The sequence below is a fragment of the Papio anubis genome, chromosome 5 (genome assembly GCF_008728515.1).
Source record: "Papio anubis isolate 15944 chromosome 5, Panubis1.0, whole genome shotgun sequence".
Taxonomy (NCBI): Eukaryota; Metazoa; Chordata; class Mammalia; order Primates; family Cercopithecidae; genus Papio; species Papio anubis.
This window is the reverse complement of record NC_044980.1, coordinates 41,984,299-42,005,691: the sequence shown is the minus strand read 5'-3', so window position 1 is coordinate 42,005,691 and position 21,393 is coordinate 41,984,299. Positions and strand designations below refer to the sequence as shown.

Below are 21,393 nucleotides of genomic sequence, written 5' to 3'. Positions count from 1 at the left end.
TGGAAATATAAATACAAAGCTTGCAGAAATGTCAGGAATATAAATAAATTAAATGCTAAATAGTCAATGAAGGATATTAGGCAAAGGCCAGTTTTGGTGGCATTTTAACCTATGGAGACTCAGTGCCTCTGTGTGTCCCATTATCACCTTCAAGATATCCTGGCAACACCACTGCCTGGGACTAGCCAGCAGGGAGACCCAGGACACCTGCCACCTGAAAAAGTGGCTCCTGCTTTCTATTGGCTTCTTGTGAACACTGGGCTCTTACCTATCTCAAAGCCTCTATGGACAAAAAAGAGGTAAAAAGAGGAATGGCACAATGGTATCAACTCAAACGTGTGAGCCGGGTGCAGTGGCTCATGCCTGTAATTCCAGCACTTTGGCAGGCAGAGTTGGGTGGATCACTTGAGGTCAGGAGTTTGAGACCAGCCCGGCCAACATGGGGAAACCCTGTCTCTACTAAAAATACATAAATCACCGGGGTGTGGTGGCTGGGCGCCTGTAATACCAGCTACTTGGGAGGCTGAGGCAAGAGAATCGCTTGAACCTGGGAGGTGGAGATTGCAATGAGCTGAGATTGTGCCACCGCACTCCAGCCTGGGCAACAGAGCGAGATTGTGTCTCAAAAAAAAAACAAAAAACAAAAAACCAAACACAACAAAAACGTGTAAGAAGGGTGGGAGAGGAGCTAAAAGATGCAGACTCCTTGTTTAGGCAGAGCGTAAAATCACCACACAGAGGACCAAACTCTGGGCCCCTAACTAGTGCTGCTCCAAGAACTGACTGCAGGAGGCAAAATGTTCTGGACAGCAAGGCAGGCTTTTTGTTCTTTTCAGTATGAGAAAATTTCAATTCAAACAATGGTAGCTACTCAAACTACATGTTTTGAAGTTATATTTAGTTTACACTTTTCTATTTAGAAAAAACCCCTAATATTTATGAACTCTAACTGACAAAATAAGTATACAAATTCACATAGGAAATTCTTACCAAAAACATTAAACCTGAATTTGATTATAAGAAAATAATTAGGCCAGGCACTGTGGCTCACACCTCTAATCCCAGTACTTTGGGAGGCTAAGGTGGGAGGATCGCTTGAGCCCAGAAGGTTGAGACCAACCTGGGCAACACAGTGAGACCCTGTCTCTACAAAAAATTAACAAAATTAGCCAGGTGTGGTGGGTATGTACCTAGTTCCAGACACTCGGGAGGCTGAGGTGGGAGGATTGCTTGAGCCCCAGATGTTGAGGCTTCAGTGAGCCAAAATCAAAATTGTGCCACTGCACTCCAGCCTGGAAGACACAGCAAGACCCTCCCTCAACAAAATAATATTAAAAATTGAAAAAAAAGGCAGAGGAACTTTATTAGATTGAAAGACATTAAAGAAAAATAACAATTATTTGCAGTATGTATGTCAACCTTGATTGTTTACTGGATTGAAAAAAACTACATAAAATGCTCTCTAAATAGTTGGGAAAATTTGAATATGGAATATATGAGATGAAATTGTTAATTTTTTAGGTATAAAACTGACAATGTGATTAGGTAGAAAAATGTCTTTATTTTAGAGTATGTCAAGTTATAACACCAAAAAGAAACTAGAGGTGAAGTGCCATGATGTTTGCAACTTATTTTCAAATGGTTTAGTAAACAAAGTATATTTTAAAAGTTATAATATTTTATATAGAAACACATACAAAGAGAGGAGAGAGAAAGCAAACGTGACACAATATTAACAACGATTAATCTAGGTGAAAGATATATAGATGTTCATTGTACCATTCTTTTAACTTCTTTGTAAGTTTGGAAAACTATAATTAAAAAGTTGGGAGAAGTTATATCTATATGCTCCTCTTAAAATATTATATGAAGATAAGCACTATTATTATTACTATTATTTTTGGAGACAGGGTCTCATTCTGTCACCCACGCTGCTCACTGCAACCTCAAACTCTCCCAGACTCAGGTGATCCTCCCACCTCAGCCTCCCATGTGGCTGGGATCATAGGCAAGTACTACCATGCCAATGTTTTTTTATTTGTAGAAATGAGGTCTTGCTATGTTGCCCAGGCTGGTCTCAAACTCCGGGACTCAAGTGATCCTCCTGCCTCAGCATCCCGAAGTGCTGGGATTACAGCTGTGAACCACCGTACCCAGCCAGCATTATCTTTTCATTTCATCTTCCAGTTGTGTATATTATTGGCTACATTTGCATACCACACAATTGTTCATTTTTTAAAAAACAATATTTTGTTTTGTTCTGTTGTCTACAATAAGGAGAATTCAGATGATAAACTTACAACCAATCATGGCCAAGTCCACTTGAGGAATTGTCTCTGTAGATTCATTTGTAGACTCTCTAATAAGGAGTTTTATGGCCATACGTTTCGTGTTTCCCCTGATGTGCCCTGTTACTGTTCCTCTTGCTGTGGTGTTTCTTCCTGTGGCAAACGTTTCCTTTACCATTTTTCTTGGCTGCTTGCACTTTCATCCACTGCTTAACAGTATGGTTGTGCGGGCTAACACAGATTCTTCTGCGCTTGACATGAAGGCTGTTAGAAAGGGAAGCAAAAGAAAGTCACTGATAGAAAATATATATAAATAACCACTAAGTGACTTACCTGCAGCTCCCACTTTGGGACACTGTATTCCTAGAGACTAAATTCAGTCTAAATTTCTGAATTCAGTGTAGAAATGAAGTGAATTCTAAAGTTGAGCACCACAAGGTTCAATTTTGACTTCACAAGCACTGCTGCCTGTGGGTCCTCAGATATCAGCAGAGAGTATTAAAAGAAAGAGGAGGAGAAGAAGGAATTGGATGAAGAGCAGGAGAAGGAGAAAAGGAACGAGAAAAAAGAGGAAGAAGAAAGGAGGAAAAGAGACAATAAAAACCAAGTGAAAACAATTATCTTCCTTGACTTCAAGCTTCACTCAACAAAACCAATTCATCCTCACAGCCCATCTCAAACACATCCTTAAGGTTTGTTTGAGGTTTTTCTGATCCGTAAGGATTTGTAGATTCTCTCAGCTAGATGCTGTCCTTGTTCCCCTGTGATTCTCCACAATGAGAGTTACTTACCTCTTTTCTGGCACTTAGTTTATGCTGTCTTTTATCTGAATACTCATCTCATCTCTCCTACTGGAGATATGTTCCTTGAAGGAGGAATAGTCTAGAAGTTTCTTGAAAAGGCCTTATTCAAAACTTTAATTTAAAACTTAAACAATTTAAAACTTAAATTAACAAAACAAAACTAAGATATTCTAGGCATTCGTTAACATTTTAATATGATATAGATCTATGACACAGTTCAGAATGTGCTTTCATTTTCATTTTTCTTTTTTTTTTGGTTAGATGGAGTTTCACTCTTGTCACCCAGGCTGGAGTGCAATGGTGTGATCTCGGCTTACTGCAACTTCTGCCTCCCAGGTTCAAGTGATTCTTCTGCCCCAGCCTCCAGAGTAGCTGGGATTACAGGTGTGCACCACCACACCCAGATAATTTTTGTATTATTAGTAGAGACGGGGTTTTACCATGTTGGCCAGGCTGGTCTTGAACTCCTGAACTCAGGTGATCCACTCACCTCAGCCCCCAAAGTGCTGGAATTACAGGCATGACCGCCATGCCTGGTTCATTTTCATTTTTCTTTTTTTTTTTTTTTTTTTTTTTGAGACGGAGTCTCGCTCTGTCGCCCAGGCTGGAGTGCAGTGGCGCGATCTCGGCTCACTGCAAGCTCCGCCTCCCGGGTTCACGCCATTCTCCTGCCTCAGCCTCCCGAGTAGCTGGGACTACAGGCGCCCACAACCGCGCCCGGCTAATTTTTTGTATTTTTAGTAGAGACGGGGTTTCACCGTGGTCTCGATCTCCTGACCTTGTGATCCGCCTGCCTCGGCCTCCCAAAGTGCTGGGATTACAGGCGTGAGCCACCGCGCCCGGCCATTTTCATTTTTCTATATGAAGTTCTCACAGTGGGTTGAGAGAATGCTAGGGCAGCACGCACAGTTTCTGGTAACTAGAAGAATTTTTTGTTGAAAAAGATATTGGTGACTTCTAATTTCCCCACGAGGGGTCATCAGCTCTTACCAAATGTCACAAATCCTGCTGGCTCTACATATACAGTATTTCTGTGTCCAGATAAATTGAAACTCCTGATCCTGTTATTCAGGGAAAAAACAGAGGTGGAGTAGAGAGTAGGCTGCTGTTTTTCTAGATGCCCTAAGTTGAATCATTATCAGCTAATGTAGGGACTCCTGAAATGGAAGAAAAGTGGGGAGAATGGGGGGAAAGTAACAATGAGTTTTAACATAATAAAGCCACCATGTGGGGAATATTAATTTGAAAGAAGTAGAGCATCTTAATAAGAGAACAATATATTCGCTATGTGTATTAGATACAGTCTTCAAAAAAAAAAAAAAGCACCACCTATTTATCACTATGGTCAGTTGGTTTGCTATCATAGGAGAAAACATGGCTGTACTACTGCTGCGTAGGAAACAAAAACAAACAAACAAACAAACAAAAAACTGGCATTGAAGCTCCTACCCTTTCCAAAGGACTAAAACTCTTGCTTCTCCCTGTGATGTCAGAAAGAAACTGAGCAGATAAAAATTTCAGTGACATGCAGGCCGGGCACAGTAGCTCACGCCTATAATCCCAACACTTTGGGAGGCCGAGGCAGGCAGATCACCTGAGGTCGGGTGATCGAGACCAGCCTGGCCAACATAGTGAAACCCTGTCTCTACTAAAAATACAAAAATTAGCTGGGCATGGTGGCATGCACCTGTAATCCCAGCTACTTGGGAGGCTGAGGTAGGAGAATTGTTTGAACCTGGGAGACGGAGGTTGCAGTGAGCCGAGATCGTGCCACTGCACTCCAGCCTGGGCAACAAGAGGGAAACTCTGTCTCAAAAAAAAAAAAAAAAAAAAGATTTCAGTGACATGCAGATAAGCCCACAAGTTACACAGGAAAGAGCTAGGATTCAAGTCCATTATGAAAATAAGAGAGATGGTACTCAGGGAGGGGCATTGGCACCGGGGCTGAAGGAGAGAACCAGATGGAAGAGATATAGACAGAGGATTCACAGAGGTGGAGGACCATAGGAAAATACGCAACAACTAGCATGTGGACTTTTTCAAAGATTGCTGGTGACGCAAGCTCCCAATGTAATTCAACCAGGAAAAAAAAATCAGCTACTAGAACACAGCTCCCAAATCTGAGATCCTATGATGTTTTAGAATCCTAAAGTTTAAAAACTTCTTAAATCTCTACTTGGATCCCATGTATTTTCCACCAGGATAGAAGGAGATGAAGTAATGTTGGAAAGGGGGCTGGCCTATTCCACATTCCTTCCCCTACTCGCAATTCCATAGTATTCTGATGGGCACCAATCCCCACCTTCCCAGTGGTGAGTTTGTAGGTGGAGAGTTTTGACTGTAAGAAATCATGAGGCCAATCCCTGATTTTTTTTTTTCTTAACCCACAGGAGGATAGCTGGAGATAGTCTGATGGACGTAAAGGGGTGGCCCTGCCATGGAGATTATACCTTTAATATCCCCTAAACTTTATTTCTTTACCCATTCCTCGAAACACAACAATGTCTCACAACCACATCTGAAAAACTACTCAAGCCTTCCAGATAATTCTATTTAAAAACCTCACATTTTCTCACAACAAAAAATGTCTGTTTAAGAATCCTCTGACCTCTGCCCAACATAAACAACTTTTTTTTTTGAGACAGAGTCTTACTCTGTCACCCAGGCTGGAGTGCAATGGCGCGATCTTGGCTCACTGCAAGCTCCACCTCCCGGGTTCACGCCATTCTCCTGCCTCAGCCTCCCGAGTAGCTGGGACTACAGGTGCCTGCCATCACGCCCAGCTAATTTTTTTGTATTTTTAGTAGAGATGGGGTTTCACCGTGTTAGCCAGGATGGTCTCGATCGCCTGACCTCGTGATCTGCCCGCCTCAGCCTCCCAAAGTGCTGGGATTACAGATGTAAGCCACCACACCTGGCCATGAAAAACAACTTTTTACTGTATTTATGTTCAGAAACATCCAGAAGCTCATTAATGAAGTCACTGTAGAGGAGTTTGAACAAGAAAACTGCTGTCTCAGGCATCAAAAACTACAATGACCATTTATAAGGTATAAAACAAAGGACCTATTTCTAGGCAGAAAAGAAAAAAAGCCTAATAAGTTTACTGCACGTTGATTTATATTAATTAATTGTTATTAGTAATACATGCTACTTGGGAATTATATTTCCAGTGTTAGCAATGCTTTCTGCATCTTAAATACTTTCTCAAATCTTAAAGTCTTTATACCCAGTCAGGGTTAAGGGACTACATTTTAGATAATGTAGACATGCTCCATACTAAACTAATCTGAAAACAAGAGAATGTTTATTTATTTATGTTGAACATCAGGAAACACAACAGAGAGGATCTGTAACTTATGGTTAAAAAATACTACAGAGTTTAATTTTATTTGAGATTAGGTCATAGCAACTCTGTATTTTTCAGCTTTCTTAGCACAGAGGTCAATTTACAAATTATGCTTGAATAAAGTAAATATTTTTGGATCCAGGTGACTGGCTTCCTAGTACCTCTTTAGTTAAAATTGAGTCCTTTTACTTGGAATCAACCCAAATGTCCATCAGTGACAGATTGGATTAAGAAAATGTGGCACATATACACCATGGAATACTATGCAGCCATAAAAAAGGATGAGTTTGTGTCCTTTGTAGGGACATGGATGCAGCTGGAATCCATCATTCTTAGCAAACTATCACAAGAACAGAAAACCAAACACCGCATGTTCTCACTCATAGGTGGGAACTGAACAATGAGATCACTTGGACTCGGGAAGGGGAACATCACACACCGGGGCCTATCATGGGGAGGGGGGAGGGGGAAGGGGGGAGGGATTGCATTGGGAGTTATACCTGATGTAAATGACGAGTTGATGGGTGCAGCACACCAACAAGGCACAAGTATACATATGTAACAAACCTGCACGTTATGCACATGTACCCTACAACTTACAGTATAATAATAATAAATAAATTAAAAAAAAAAAAGTTAAACATAAAAAAAAAAATTGAGTCCTTTTTAAAATGAAGACTTATGTTTCTGATTATATTTTGCCTTATCACAGCAAAACATCATTTCCGTTCCTATGCCTTTCAGATCTCTGACACCTGCTTATCCCAAAGAAACATCCCTGAAAATCCTGTTACCAATCGCTTCCCTGGATAACCTCCAGAATCTGTCTTATACACCCACAGAAACTTGCTCTGTTTTTTTTTCTCCAAGCCTTTCTGGGAGTCCTATCGGAGCCCTTACAAGCTTCAAGCTTCAAGTCTGAGGTGATATATGCCAATGAGGTGGAAGGAATTGAGAGGAGCTGAAAATTTGGAATTTCTCAGAGCAACTGGAGCAGGTTCAGACAGATTTAGTGCAGCTGTGTCCACTCGACACAAATATCCAGCTGTTTCTAACCACCTAAAGCATTGTCTATCCATGCATTGTCTATCCATGCATTGTCTATGAACTTTTTACTCTCCAACTATTATCAACAGTATTCTTTAAGATTAAATAAAAGACTGGTAGAATCTCAGCCAGACATATACCAAGGAGTTTTTCAAAGAAGTTGGGAACTTGGAGCACCCCTCAGAATCCTCACTGGTATGTAGTCCCTGGAGTACCACAGGTGATGCTGGTTCCCAATGACTAAACCACCTGAGCCAATGGAGCCAGGTGGTGGCTTGAACTGAGATGCTGAGGAAATTATCAGTCTTCTCCGTTCTCCCACAAAGACACTCATGCTTAATGCAAGTTTGGATCAAGAATTGTTTCCTCCCCTACATCTGACCCTGAGTGTGATCTTTAAACTTTATTCGATCTCAGAACCGTTGAGAATCTTATAAAACCTATGGACCTTCTACAAATGCTCACAGGTTCATACACAAAAATTTCAGGAAGTTCACAGCCCCTAACCTGTTGAAAGTCTATCAACAGACATCTTACAGACTCTTCCTCTGAACTTTTAAGAACCCTTATCTTGGAGCAGTTTTTCCTCAAAATTGAATAATAGATAAATCCCTCTGAAAGGGGGTAAAATACATTTCAAGTTCCAGAGATCATCTTAAATCATAAGATGATCTGCAGAACCCAGCTGGATAAAGAGTCCCCTGGAGACTCTAGGCAGACAGAACCCATTTTGTCACCACCGCATCCCCAGCATATAGAACAGTGCTTGGCGCATAATCATTAATTCATTAATATTTGTTGAATTCACTGAAAGAATAAGGTTTCTGAGTGACTCGGGAACTCAGGCATAAGCAACGGGTTTATTTATAGCCCAAAGAAAGGAGCACCAAATGACTCACTAGCATCACCTGGAGCCACAAATGGTGTTTAAACCTGCATGCCAGGGAGATGCCTGATACTCAGATGCAGTAGAGTTTGGAGAGGGCATTTTATGGTTAGTCCCACCACTGCTTTAGAATGACATTGGAGGTGTACAGCGTTCTGAACTAAGAGACCTGGGTTCACATCCCGTTTCTGCAATTCACGAGCTGTACACAAGTGAACCGTGTAACCTGAGTCACAGCTTTCTCCTATGTGTGATTGGGAGATCATTTATGCTTTCCTCACAGCATTGTTGTCAGAATCCAGATTTACTAAATACCAATGCAGTTCAGATGTTGGAGCCTCCATAGAGATGTTAAGTACATACACAAACAAAGCTTTTAATAACTGAGTCAGGGGCAGGGCAGGGAAGTTTCATCATGAGCCAACACCACAGAATCAAAAGCAGAGATTGGATTGGCATTTGTGATTGGATTGCATATAGCACTGTGACAGGTATAGATATTTACACACTTCTTTTTGAACCTTTTCTTCTGTTTTTGCCTTTTTGTTGTTGTGGTGGTGGTGGTTTTTTGAGACAGGATTTAACTCTGTCACCCAGGTTGGGGTGCAGTGCCATGATCACGGCTCACTGCAGCCTCAAACTGGGCTCAATGATCCTCCCATCTTAGCCTCCCGAATAGCTGGGACTACAGGTGCATGCCACCACGCCTGGCTAGTTTTAAAGTTTTTTGTAGAGATGAGGTCTCGCCATGTTGCCCAGGCTGGTCTTGAACACCTGGTCTCAAGCGATACCCCTGCCTTGGCCTTCCAAAGTGCTAGGATAACAGGCATAAGCCACCACACACGGCCTACCTTTTGGAACCTTATAATATGCTCCTGATGAATTCAGAAAGTAGAAATGACAGCAACCCATATATTGGAAAAGGTTAAAAGCCATGAAATATAACAGAGTCATCTTTTATTTGGGGTTTTGTTTTGCTTAGGAAAGTCATGAACACTTTTTGGTGACTGGGGGAGTTTAGTGCTAACCACAGCACTACAGGGTGGAAGTAGATGGTGCACTGGTATGGGGCTCAGGACATCTTTGGATAGAGAGACTATGAATTTACTCCAGGGAGCCTGGGGCCTAACGGACAGAATATTTACTCTTCCCTCCCTTGTTTGGATGACTGTTTGTATGTTGTAATCAAGCAAAGCCTTTCCAACCTGTTATTCGATGGTCAGGGAAATAATCATTGTGCAGGTTTAGACCTCCTGGCTGAAGAGCACTCACATGACAGCAGCCAAGTCACAATCCCCATCAGCTCTCTGGATGCGACACATATTCACTCTTTCCAGAAGCCTTCTGGAAATGTGATGTGAAACCTCTGTGCAACAGCTGGAGGCAATGGGAAGTATGGCTAAAAGAAGAAAAGAAAGAAAACGTTAAATCTTACAGTTTATAGAACACTGGCATGGTTCTCATTTTAAAGATTTCAGAGAAACAGAATGTTAATCCACACAAACAAGGGGCAAACACGACTTTGTGAATACAGACTTGGGGCAGGACATGTCCCCACTTTCTGGAATTTAAGCTATATTTGTGAAAGAGAAAATGTAAATTTGGGCAAAGACATAAAACAAGTGAAAGAGATGAAAAGAGTTACAGACAAGGATTCTGGTGGTACTGCAAACTGATCAAAGACGAAAGGAGTTAGGTCTGCATAGTATTTCATGCATTTTGGAGCTGGAAAAGCATCAATTGTTCAGCAAACATTTATTGATTGCCCATTCTGTGACAGGCCCTGAGCTCTACATTCAAAGCCGAAATAAACAAGGCATAATCTGTCCTTGTGATGCTTAGTAGTGCAGTGGGAGGCAGGCCATAAACAAATAATCCCAACACAGTAAAATAAGTGTTAAAGAGTTATGTTAAAAGTGTTATGGGATTACACATGAAAAAAGCCAGATTTAAAAGGCCATACTGTATGATTCCCTTTATATGAAAGATCCAGAATGGGCAAATCCATAAAGACAGAAAGTAGATTAGTGGTTGCCAGGGGCTGGGGGGCTAAGGGATGGAGAGGGACGAATGAAAGGAGGGGACAGGGAGTGACTGCGAACAGGTACAAGATCTCTTTTTGGAGTGATGAAAATGTGCTGGAATGAGATATTGGTAATAGCACAGTTCTGTGAATATATTGAAGACCACTGAATTTTATACTTTAAAATGGAGAATTTTATTCAGTTGTTCCTACATTTATTAATGCATTTATTTCCTAAAACTAATTGCTTCTTTCTTTAGCTATGCTGTGCTGCCTAAGTCAAACCCTTAATATCCTGAACAAGGTATTGGGTTTATCCACATATCCACCCATTCATTCATTCACCCATCTCACTATATGCGAATCACTATGCTAGACCCTGAAGGTAGAAAGATGAAGAGTTACTAGCCTCAAAGATTAGTTGTGACCCAAGCAACTCTAATAAGAAACGTACTTTCAGAAGCATGGTAGCAATTAAGAATCACAAGAAAATCTGTGTGTTTAGGAATTTGAGTTATCTGAGTGCTGATATGAATTCAAACAGTCTTAAGCCCGAAGAGTACCAGGGACCTATATATATACTTAGTAAAATGGATTGCATTTCTCAAATATTAATATAAACGTAGTTTGGGCTCAGCTGGAGATCACTTGATCTAAGTCAGATTAACTATAAAAAGGCAAGAAGCAGGCCAGCATTTATTACATGTTAGTAGGTGCAACTAGTGCCCTCCAGAGGAAGCAGAAAATATAACAGGCCAGGAAACAACCTTGGAGAGAACACGGGAAGTTAGGCAATGGAGAACGTAAACTGGGTAGTTCCGAACAGGGCAACTGTAAAATTCTGTTAGGTAACATCGCCCCCTAGAGGTTCCCTCCTGTAGCCTCCTGTCAGAATATTTCCATTTTTAAAAAGCCATCAGCTACTTCCATTTATTTCAATTATGACTCTAGAATTTCCATATAGTAGAGATTGTGGTGTGTCAATTAGGTTGAAAAAGATGATTATGTGACATTTCTTCAGTATTTACATAGTTTTGTTCAGATGATACTGAACAATGGTTGTTGGGGAGGCAAGCTGCTAAGAGATCAGGGAGGCCAAAACCTGTCTGCAAAAACCATCTTGATCAGGAATATAATGGAAAATAATCAGTTTATGTTCCAGAATTGGAGTTCACACAAACACAAACCTGTATGATGGAGAAGGGGTTCCCTTGAAGAGAAATATGTGACTATTACTGAAAATAAGAGAAGTCTTGCAGAGTGGGCTTGATAAAGCAACGGAGTCTAGAGGTATGAACGAGCAAGGATCGGAGGTATGCTGCAAGACTTTGCCTGATCCACCCCCAACTGCCTCTCTAACCCCTCCTAGAGGTGCTCCCTTTGCTTTGGGAAGGACAAAGTCCAGCAGATCCACCGGGGAATTTCTCTGAAAAGTGATTTGTGAGATCAGCAGATGCGTTTCCCAGCTGGCCTCAGAAGCAGGCACTGAGGTTAGCTCTCTGGAGGAAGTGGGCAACCACCAGTGGGTTTCAAATGGATCCAGAGCAGCTGCCCAACAGAGGAACCACAAAACTGGGAGTAAGGTTTCTGATTATGCAAGGGATCATCCCTCCTACAGTATCAGACCAACTTCCCCCAGACTCTTAGAGGGAAAGTACCCCTCTCCGGAACCCACTATTTGAGAATTCTCAAGAATATTTGGATTGAGAAATCTTGCAGCAACTTTGTAATTACTGCCAGGCAAGAAAGTGGGGACCCGGAACATCACAATTTCTACTCACCAGCCAGTGAAGCCCAGAGTATAGGAGTTCCATGGGCAGCATCTGATGTGTCTATGCAGTGAATTGAAATCAGTATTTAAATCATATTTGAATCAGTTTGCTCTGGCACTTTTGAGATTGTATCAACTTTTGCTCCATTAAAAATACTGGTGTGCTTCTGTAGAGTGTGTGTGAAAGAAAGTAGGGGGAAAATATTTCTAACAAAAGAGAAAATGTGGCAAGGGCTATGTGATAAACAGAATGATATCTGGAACACTAAAAGGCAGAAGCAATAAATTATAACATAGAGACTTAGGTTCATCTTTATCAAGGTGGTGGCATTTGAGCTGCAAACTTGAAAATGGATAGAATATGAATAGGGCAGTAAATATAGAGGAGACAGTGGGTGTAAAGATACAAATGTGGAAAAAGGCAGATTCATGCCAATTTGATTGGAATATAGAATTTACGAATGTAAGTTGTAGGAGGATGACATGAAAAGCATTTTGAGACCAGACAGCTTTATATTTTATACCAATAACATAAGTTCAGTAACCTCTTTCTATGGAAACTTTAAAAATCAAGACATGATAATTCACCTAAACTAATACTTCTGTGGAAATGTAGATATGAATAAATAAATGATGACTTTACTACTATTCTCCTTTCCTCGTGAAATATTTCAACCCAGAGGAACTACCAAGAATAATAAAAACACCTATATACTCATCACCCAAATGTTATTAATGTTAAATGTTTTCCATATTTGCCTTCAGTCTTATTTTTAAGTAACTGTTTCCAGTACTTTACTGTAACAAGCAAGGCTACAACAAACATCCTAATGATAACAGACATTTATTGAGTTCTTACTCTGTGCCAGGCACTAGTGTAACTGCCATGTGTGAATTAATTTATATAATCTACACAGCAACTATATATAGAAGGAAGTATATTAATCACCATTTTATAAATGGGTAATTATATAGAGAAAAACTACATAACTTCCCGGAGATCAAAGGACCAAGAAATAAATGGTGGGGCTGGAATTTGAATATATGCATTCTGGCACTTTTTAGACCTTTTGGTTACACTTTATTTATTTATTTATTTTATTACAACTAAGATCTGAAAAATATTGTCTTCCCATTCATAAATATGGAATTATCTCTCTAGCTATTCAGATTTTCCTGGTCCTCCAAGATCTTTACGAAAATAACGATAAGTAAGTCATGCTGCTATAAGGACACATGCACACGTATGTTTATTGTGGCACTGTTCACAATAGCAAAGACTTGGAATCAACCCAAATGTCCATCAGTGACAGACTGGATTAAGAAAATGTGGCACATATACACCATGGAATACTATGCAGCCATAAAAAAGGATGAGTTCATGTCCTTTGTAGGGATATGGATACAGCTGGAAACCATCATTCTCAGCAAACTATTGCAAGAACAGAAAACCAAATACCACATGTTCTCACTCATAGGTGGGAATTGAACAATGAGAACACTTGGACACAGGAAGGGGATCATCACACACCGGGTCCTATTGTGGGGAGGATGGGGGGAGGGATAGCATTAGGAGATATACCTAATGTAAACAACGAGTTAATGGGTGCAGCACACCAACATGGCACATGTATACATATGTAACAAACCTGCACGTTGTGCACATTGTACCCTAGAACTTAAAGTATAATTAAAAAAAAAAAAGTCTTAGAACACAGAGGTCAGTGAAAACCTTAACTGGTGGGAATAGAGAAACAAACTGAGATAGTATTTTAGAAGACATAAGTTAAAAAAAGAAAAGTTTGACGAACTGTCTACTGAAACATGTAATTTTTCCCATAACAGACAGTAAATTGTAACTGAAAATTGTAAAAAAAAATAAAAATAAAAAAATGATAAGATAATGTTGTATATCTTAGATCTATATTTAGGTACCTTTTAAATTTTGTTGTATTGTGAATGAGCTTTTTAAAAATACTTTTTTCTAATTAGTTAATTTTTATGTATAAGAATTCTATTGATTATTTAATGTTGCTCTTGTATCCAGCAACCTTGCTGAATTTTTTTATTTGTGATAGTTTGGAATAGATACTCCAGTTTTATAGGTAAATCGTCATTTTTATCTCTTTCTTTCTCAATTCCTGTGTAGGAAATAAAGGCTTTTTCTCTTTTAAAATCTGTTACTTTGCTAAATGCCTAGAACAGTGCCTAGCCCATTGAAAGTTCAACACATAATTTTAAATTGCTGTGGTGGATCAATCTATTTTCTTCCTTGCCCTCCTGGGATAAACCATACTTATTCATAACATATTAATTTTTATATCTTGTAGAAGATTTGCTATTTATTAATATTTTTGCACCTCTGTTCATAAATTCATCTACATTTTTACACCCTGTTACCATCCTCCCATGTTTTGGGTATTAAGGGGTATGTTAATCTCAACAATGCATTGGGTATTCTTCTCTGTTCTTCCATCCTTTGAAAGAGTTTGTATAAGATAAAGATTTTCGGTTCCTCCAATTTTTGGTAAAACTTCAAAAACTATCTAGGCCTGGTGTCTGAGGAAAGATAAAGTTTAAGTTGGATTTGTTATTGGCTAACTTGTGTGTGTGTGTAAATAAATATATATATATTTACATATATATATTTATTATTTTTCCAAGAAATTGTTCATTTTATCCACAATTTCTACTTTATTCTCACAAAATTTCATAGGTTTATCTTACTGTATTTGCAGTCATGACTCTTTTTTTAAATTCTTAGTGTTTGAAGAGAAGTTTCCTGTGCAAAGTAACAGTTTAAAAGTTTGAGCCAGGTGTGGTGGCTCATACCTATAATCCCACTACTTTGGGAGACTGAGGTGGGAGGATTGCTTGAGGCCAGGAGTTCAGGACCAGCCTGGGCAACATAGTGAGACCCTGTCTCTACAAAAAATTTAAAAGATTAGCCAGGCGTTGTGGCCCACCTACTGGGAGGCTAAGGCAGGGGGATCGCTTGAGCCCAGGAGTTGGAGGCTTTGATCCGCCACTGCGTTATAGGAAAGGGGTCCCCATCCAGACCTCAAGAGAGGGTTATTGGATTTCATGCAAGAAAGAATTTAGGGCAACTCTGCAGTGCAAAGTGAAAGCAAGTTTATTAAGAAAGCAAAGGAATAAAAGAATGGCTACTTCAAAGAGCAGCCCTGAGGGCGACTGGTTGCTCATTTGTATGGTTATTTCTTGATGATATGCTAAACAAGGAGTGGACTATTCACGCCCTTCCCCTCCCCCTCCTCCCCCTTTTTTTTGAGAGGGAGTCTTCTCTGTGGCCCAGGCTGGAGTGCAGTGGAGCGATCTCTGCTCACTGCAAGCTCTGCCTCCCGGGTTCACCCCATTCTCCTGGCTCAGCCTCCCCAGTAGCTGGGCTACAGGCCCCCACCAGCACACCTGGCTAATTTTTTTTTTGTATTTTTAGTAGAGATGGGGTTTGTGTTAGCCAGGATGGTCTCATCTCCTGACCTCGTGATCCGCCCGCCTCGGCCTCCCAAAGTGCTAGGATTACAGGCCTGAGCCACCGTGCCCGGCCCATGTCTCCCCTTTTTAGACCATAGGGTAACCTCCTGACGTTGCCATGGCATTTGTAAACTGTCATGGCGCTGATGGGAGTGTAGTAGTGAGAGCGACCAGAAGTTACTCTTGGGGCCATTTTGGTTTTGGTAGGATTTAGCTGACTTCTTCACTGCAACCTGTTTTATTAGCAAGGTCTTTTATGACCTGTATTTTTTGCTGACCTATCTCATCCTGTGACTTAGATGGGGAAGGCAGCTTAGTAGGTTTCAGCCTCATTTTACCTAGCTCCTATTTTAAGATGGAGTTGCTCTGGTTCACTCGCCTCTGACAATTGCATTGCAGCCTGGGCGACAGAGACCTTGTCTCTGATAATAAATACATGTTTGGATATAAATAATAATATATATTTATAAACTTACAAGTGTAAGTTGCTGAGAAACAAAGCATTCAACTCATGGGTTAAAGAGGAAACCACAAAATCTTATTCTGGAAAATAGTGAAAGTACTATTTATTATAATGGGTGGGATACAGTTAAATTTAGCCCTAAATGCATTTATTTAAAACACATATACGGAAAAAACGTGTGTTCAACTAAAAACCCGGAAAAGGAAAATCAGAAGAAACAAAGCACGAGAAAAAAAAAAAAAAAAAAGAAAAGCACGACGTTATGGCGCTTCGCGGCTGTCGCGCTACTGGTATCTGTAGTCGTGGCTACTGCGGACCAGGAGAGACTGAAGTGGAAAACCGCGGGCGGTAGCGGAAGCGAGACCAAGGAAGAGAGTGGGAAGTGCAGAGTGACAGCAACAAGAAACCAGTGGCGCGGGACTTCGTCTACCTGGGCGACGTCCAGCTGCCCTTGCGGCCTCTGCGCGTGCGCAACCTGGTTGGCGCCCCTGACCTGGTGAGCAGGTTTCTTTAAGGCCGTGGACGGTTCCTACCGGCGCGGGGAGAGGACCGGGCGTGAAGAAGCTGCCGAAGTATAACAAGTACTACGCGAAGGGTAGGGTGGAGTCCCAGGCATTGCTTGACGGCCGGACGCGGAGACGCCCACGTCTCCCGCAAGCCAACGCCTGGACCCAGGGCAGCCGGCTGGGGCGCCCAGGACCAGACCTGGCCTACCGCGGGCTGCCCTTCACAGAGCTGCAGGAGAAATCTAGTTGTATTGTGCACGCATTTCCTTAACCCTTACTAGTATTTTTTTTGATTGATCAGTTTTTGATGCGGGTATGTTAAACTGTTACTGGGATTTTGCCAGCTTTTTTTTTTTTTTTTTTTTTTTTCTTCTTGCAATTCTGTCTACTTTTCTGATATAACACTTGAGGTTATGTTTTCAGACGCCTAAGTACCCTGCTGGTCCACAGCCAGGATTAGAATGAGGCAGGAGCCTCAGGTGCAGAATTTAAGGAACCGCCAAAAGAGCTCCGTAATGAAGATGAGCAATATTTGGATGCAATATTTTTCAAAATGAAAATTAATGCAAAAAAGTCTACGATTAGTAAAATGCTGCAATTTTAAATAAAAAAAAAATCTGACTGCATTTTGACGACTCGATCACCTCTCTTGCCTCACAGGAGTCTGGGCCCTAGAGATAGCTTTTCGGTGAAGTGAACTTTTTTATCTTTCGGTAAGATTCCTCTGTTTCTACTGTAGCTTTTTGCTTAAATAGTATTTTTCTGTTATTGACATTGCTACACTGATCTTTTGGTTTGTATTCATTTATTCTATCTTTTTTACGATTTTAAATCCTTTTTCTTTGCTTTTTATTCTTTCTGTTGGAAAGGTATTTTCTATATTTCCTTTATTAATATTTTTCTACTAAAAATTTAGCCTGAGTTGAGTCAAGAAAAATCTCCCTTGGGAAAATGTCTGCAGTATCTAGTACTGACATGTTTCTTTTTGAATCGTATAAGTGTGTTATTTTACTAATGAAAGTGATAGTCATGTCAGTAAAATTCTAGAAGCACTTATAGAGTGCTGCCTACATTGTATCAGTCTTTGTAACAGACACCGAGTATATAAGAATTAATAAGTCATAGACCTACTCTCAGGGCACCTACAATTAGCAGACTTTTTTTTTTTCTTTTTTTCCTTCAGATGGGATCTTGCTCTGTCACCCAAGCCAGAGTGCTGGAGTGCAGTGGTACAAACACAGCTGACTGCAGTCTTCACCTCCTGGGCTCAAGTGATCCTCTTGCCTCAGCCTCCCGTGTAGCTGGGACCACCGGTGCACACCACCATGCCTGGCTAACTTTCTTTATTTTTTTGTAGAGATGGGGTCTCACTTTGTGCCCAGGCTGAGCAGACATTTTTCTAACATTATCTCATTGGACATCTCTGCTGCATTTAACACTTGCCCATTCCTTCCTTGAAAATTTCCATATTCTTAATTACCAGTCTCTTCTAATTTTCTGAATAATGAGAAACTATGGCCAGGCGCGGTGGCTCACGCCTGTAATCCCAGCACTTTGGGAGGCTGAGGCAGGTGGATCACAAGATCAGAAGTTCAAGACCAGCCTGGCCAAGATGGTGAAACCCCATCTCTACTAAAAATACAAAAAATTAGCCGGGCGTGGTGGCAGACGCCTGTAATCCCAGCTACTCAGGAGGCTGAGGCAGCGAATTGCTTGAACCCAGGAGGTGGAGGTTGCAGTGAGTCGAGATTGCGCCACTGCACTTCAGCCTGGGTGACAGAGCGAGACTCCATCTCATTTAAAAAAAAAACAAACAAAAACCAGAAATTACGTTCTCTGCTTCTTGAATGCGTCCTCCTTTGCCCTTTCCTCAATAGTTAGCATTCTCAAAGTTCCATCCCTAACCTACTGCTCTTTTCTTTCCACATCTCATGTTTAAAATTTTTACTATGTTGGTAACTTCAAAATGGGTTTTTTACCTCTACCCAAATATTCTGATGTATATCCACCTGCTATTGAACATGCACTTGGATATCCCACAGGCACCCCAAACTCAACAGAGCCCCAACTGAAGACATCATCTCCTGCCACTTTAAATCTACTTCTGTTTTCCTTTTCTCATCTCATTTAATCACTTTGTACTGTTATCGAAGTGTAATTCCATCTTCCTTCTGCACTCCCATGGCCAGTCAAACTCCTGTAGATTGTATTTTCCTTAACGCTTTTCACATCTGTCTCCTCTTCATCCTTGTTACCACTCTTAGTTCAGGACCTCATTAATTGGCTTCTGGACTGCTGAACCTCTCAGTTGTCTACTTTTTTCCAATTTTATCATTTCCCCATTTGAATCTGAAGTCCCACAGTACCTTGTGCTTTCCTATATCTTTGTCTTTACCATGTATGAAATTAAGAGTCTATGACTGTCTTTTGACTGTAAGCTCCCACAGGGCATCTTTGTAACCCCCCACCACATAGCACATTGTCTGGTATTAGTGCTAAGTAAGTTTCTTAGACTGAACTAAGCTCTGATCTTATCAGTGTTTCATTTTTATCTTGTTTTAAGGCTTTTAATGTATAAAATATTTTTGCTTTTTTTCTAAGAATAGTATTTTCAGTTTTTGGTCAAGGTCTTATGTCCCAAATTACCTACAATTACACAGTGCTTTTCATAGGTACCATCCCTGCACATTGAAGTAATTAGGGGTCAGTAAATATAATAAATCATTTGTTCACTATGTGTAATATTTTAAAGATGTTTTTAGTATCTGAATAAAAGCATTCCTATTTGTCTTATTATGGTGTTATTTCTTTTCTTTCCTTTTTTCTTTTCTTCTTCTTTTTTTTTTGGGAGATGGTCTTGCTCTGTTGCCCCGGCTGGAGCACAATGGTGCAATCATGGCTCACTGCGGCCTTGAATGCCCAGGCTCAAGTGATCCTCCTGCCTTAGCTGCCCAAGTAGCTGGGAATACAGGTGCACCCACTATGCCTGGCTAATTTTTAAAAATTTTTGCAGAAACAGGGTGTTGTGTGTTGCCCAGGCTGGTCTCAAACTCCTAGTCTCAAGCGATCCTCCCACCTCAGCCTCCCAAAGTGCAAGGATTATAGGCATGAGCCACTGCACCTGGCCTTATTCTGGTGTTATTTCTATTAGCTTTGGATTGTTGTCATTATTATTCCCAGTATTAAGTGTATGGATGATTTTCCAGGAATGTGAGTCCCTGTTTTGGTTCTGTCTATGATCCAGTTTTGGTCACTAGACGGCTGTAAAGATCTCTCAGTGCTCAAGAACTGTTGGCACTGCACATCAAATTTGTGATACAAAAATTAGATTCTGGGTTTTGTTGTTGTTGGAGAACGGTATCTCATTCTATTGCCCAGGCAGATCTCGAACTCCTAGACTCAAGCTATCCTTCCACCTTTGTCTCCCTAAGTGCTGGGATTACAGGTGTGAGCCACCGTGCCTGGCAGATTTTGGGTTTTAAGGAAAGGATCCTGCTATTATAGAGAGGTGAACCGCTTCCTCGCTTAGTTATATAGGATCTCACTACTCAAAGTGTGGTAGGTACCCAGAGCCACAACAATGGCATCACCTGGGAGCTGATTAGAAATGCGGTTTGAAAAGCACTGGTACTGTATACAGAACACAGCAAAATAGAAACAGTAAAGAAAGGCACATGCAATTATTGCAGAAAGGATTTGCAGACTAAAGATAAAAATGACAGATTCACTTAGCTACTAGCAGTGTCTCAAGACTGACTGCAATTTAAGAAGGGCAGTCTGAGTGCAGTGGCTCACACCTGTAATCCCAGCATTTTGGGAGGCCGAGGTGGGTGGATCATGAGGTCAGGAGTTCGAGACCAGCCTGGCCAACATGGTGAAACCCCGTCTCTACTAAAAATACAAAAAATTAGCTGGACTTGGTGGCAGGCACCTGTAATGCCAGCTACTCAGGAGGCTGAGACAGGAGAATTGCTTGAACCTGGGAGGCAAAGGTTGCGGTAAGCAGAGACCACACCACTGCACTCCAGCCTGGGCAACAGAGCAAGACTCCATCGAAAAAAAGAAAAAAAAGGCAACACATAATGTTCAGAATGTGGTTAGAACACATCCCTCCGTTCTCGTGGACCTCACGCCTTAATGTAGCCAGATGGTGCGGTGGGTGCTGACAGATGGCCACTGCTGTCACTAAGTGGGCAGGAAAGACTCAATAATCCATGATATGTGGAACTGCTATTCCCAAGTAAAGTCCTCCAAGATACTTTTTGGAACCCTGGGATAATGTTTGGGGGCATGGAGAGTGGATGGGGATTTTTCTTTGCTTTAACATGATACAGACACTAGAGTGGTCAGGGGATAGTCTTGAAGGGGTTTGGATAATTTTGTGCCATAAAAACATCCTGAGAGGCTTTGTAGCATGGTACTTAAACATGTGGAGACTACCAGGTTTAAATTCTGTTTCTGCTACCTACTAGCTGACCTTGGGTGAGTTAATTCTCTGTGTCTCAATCCTGTTATCTGTAATATGGGGGTGGTCCTAGCATCTACCTCAGGGTTATTGTGAAGATTGCATGAGTTTGTATATTTAAGTGCTTAGAACAGGAGTGACAACAGATAGCACTCAATAAACGGAAACAAAAAGGACATATGTGGGCCAATATGCAGTACAGTCCCTGGCTCAGTAAGTATACAGGTGCCCATTAAGTGTTTGTGGAATGTGCCACTTGTTTATTTATTTTCCCTCAGTTTCAAACTCACCCTATTCTAT

General features: G+C 41.0%; 1 protein-coding gene and 1 long non-coding RNA gene across 4 annotated transcripts in view; one reads left to right on the top strand and one right to left on the bottom strand.

Moving 5' to 3' along the window:
* Positions 1 to 1,541: 1,541 nt before the first annotated feature.
* Positions 1,542 to 21,393, bottom strand: part of CCL28 (C-C motif chemokine ligand 28) — a 32,199-nt gene continuing 12,347 nt past the window's right edge. Inside the window, exons 1-3 of one of the 3 annotated variants that reach the window (XM_017959520.3) lie at positions 16,553 to 16,803; positions 9,646 to 9,772; positions 1,542 to 2,552 (exon numbers count right to left, since the gene is read on the bottom strand). In XM_017959520.3, coding sequence (XP_017815009.1) covers positions 2,360 to 2,552; positions 9,646 to 9,695 — 243 coding nt within the window. In that variant the 5' untranslated portion in view covers positions 9,696 to 9,772; positions 16,553 to 16,803 and the 3' untranslated portion in view covers positions 1,542 to 2,359. Of the gene's footprint in view, positions 2,553 to 4,778; positions 4,877 to 9,645; positions 9,773 to 16,552; positions 16,804 to 21,393 lie in introns of those variants that run through there. The other 2 variants (XM_021939351.2, XM_003899636.5) reach the window with 2 other exon arrangements.
* On the top strand, positions 3,433 to 7,614 carry LOC116274893. The gene is made up of 2 exons (XR_004183703.1): positions 3,433 to 3,475; positions 7,185 to 7,614. It is a non-coding gene; the product is annotated as an uncharacterized LOC116274893 (long non-coding RNA).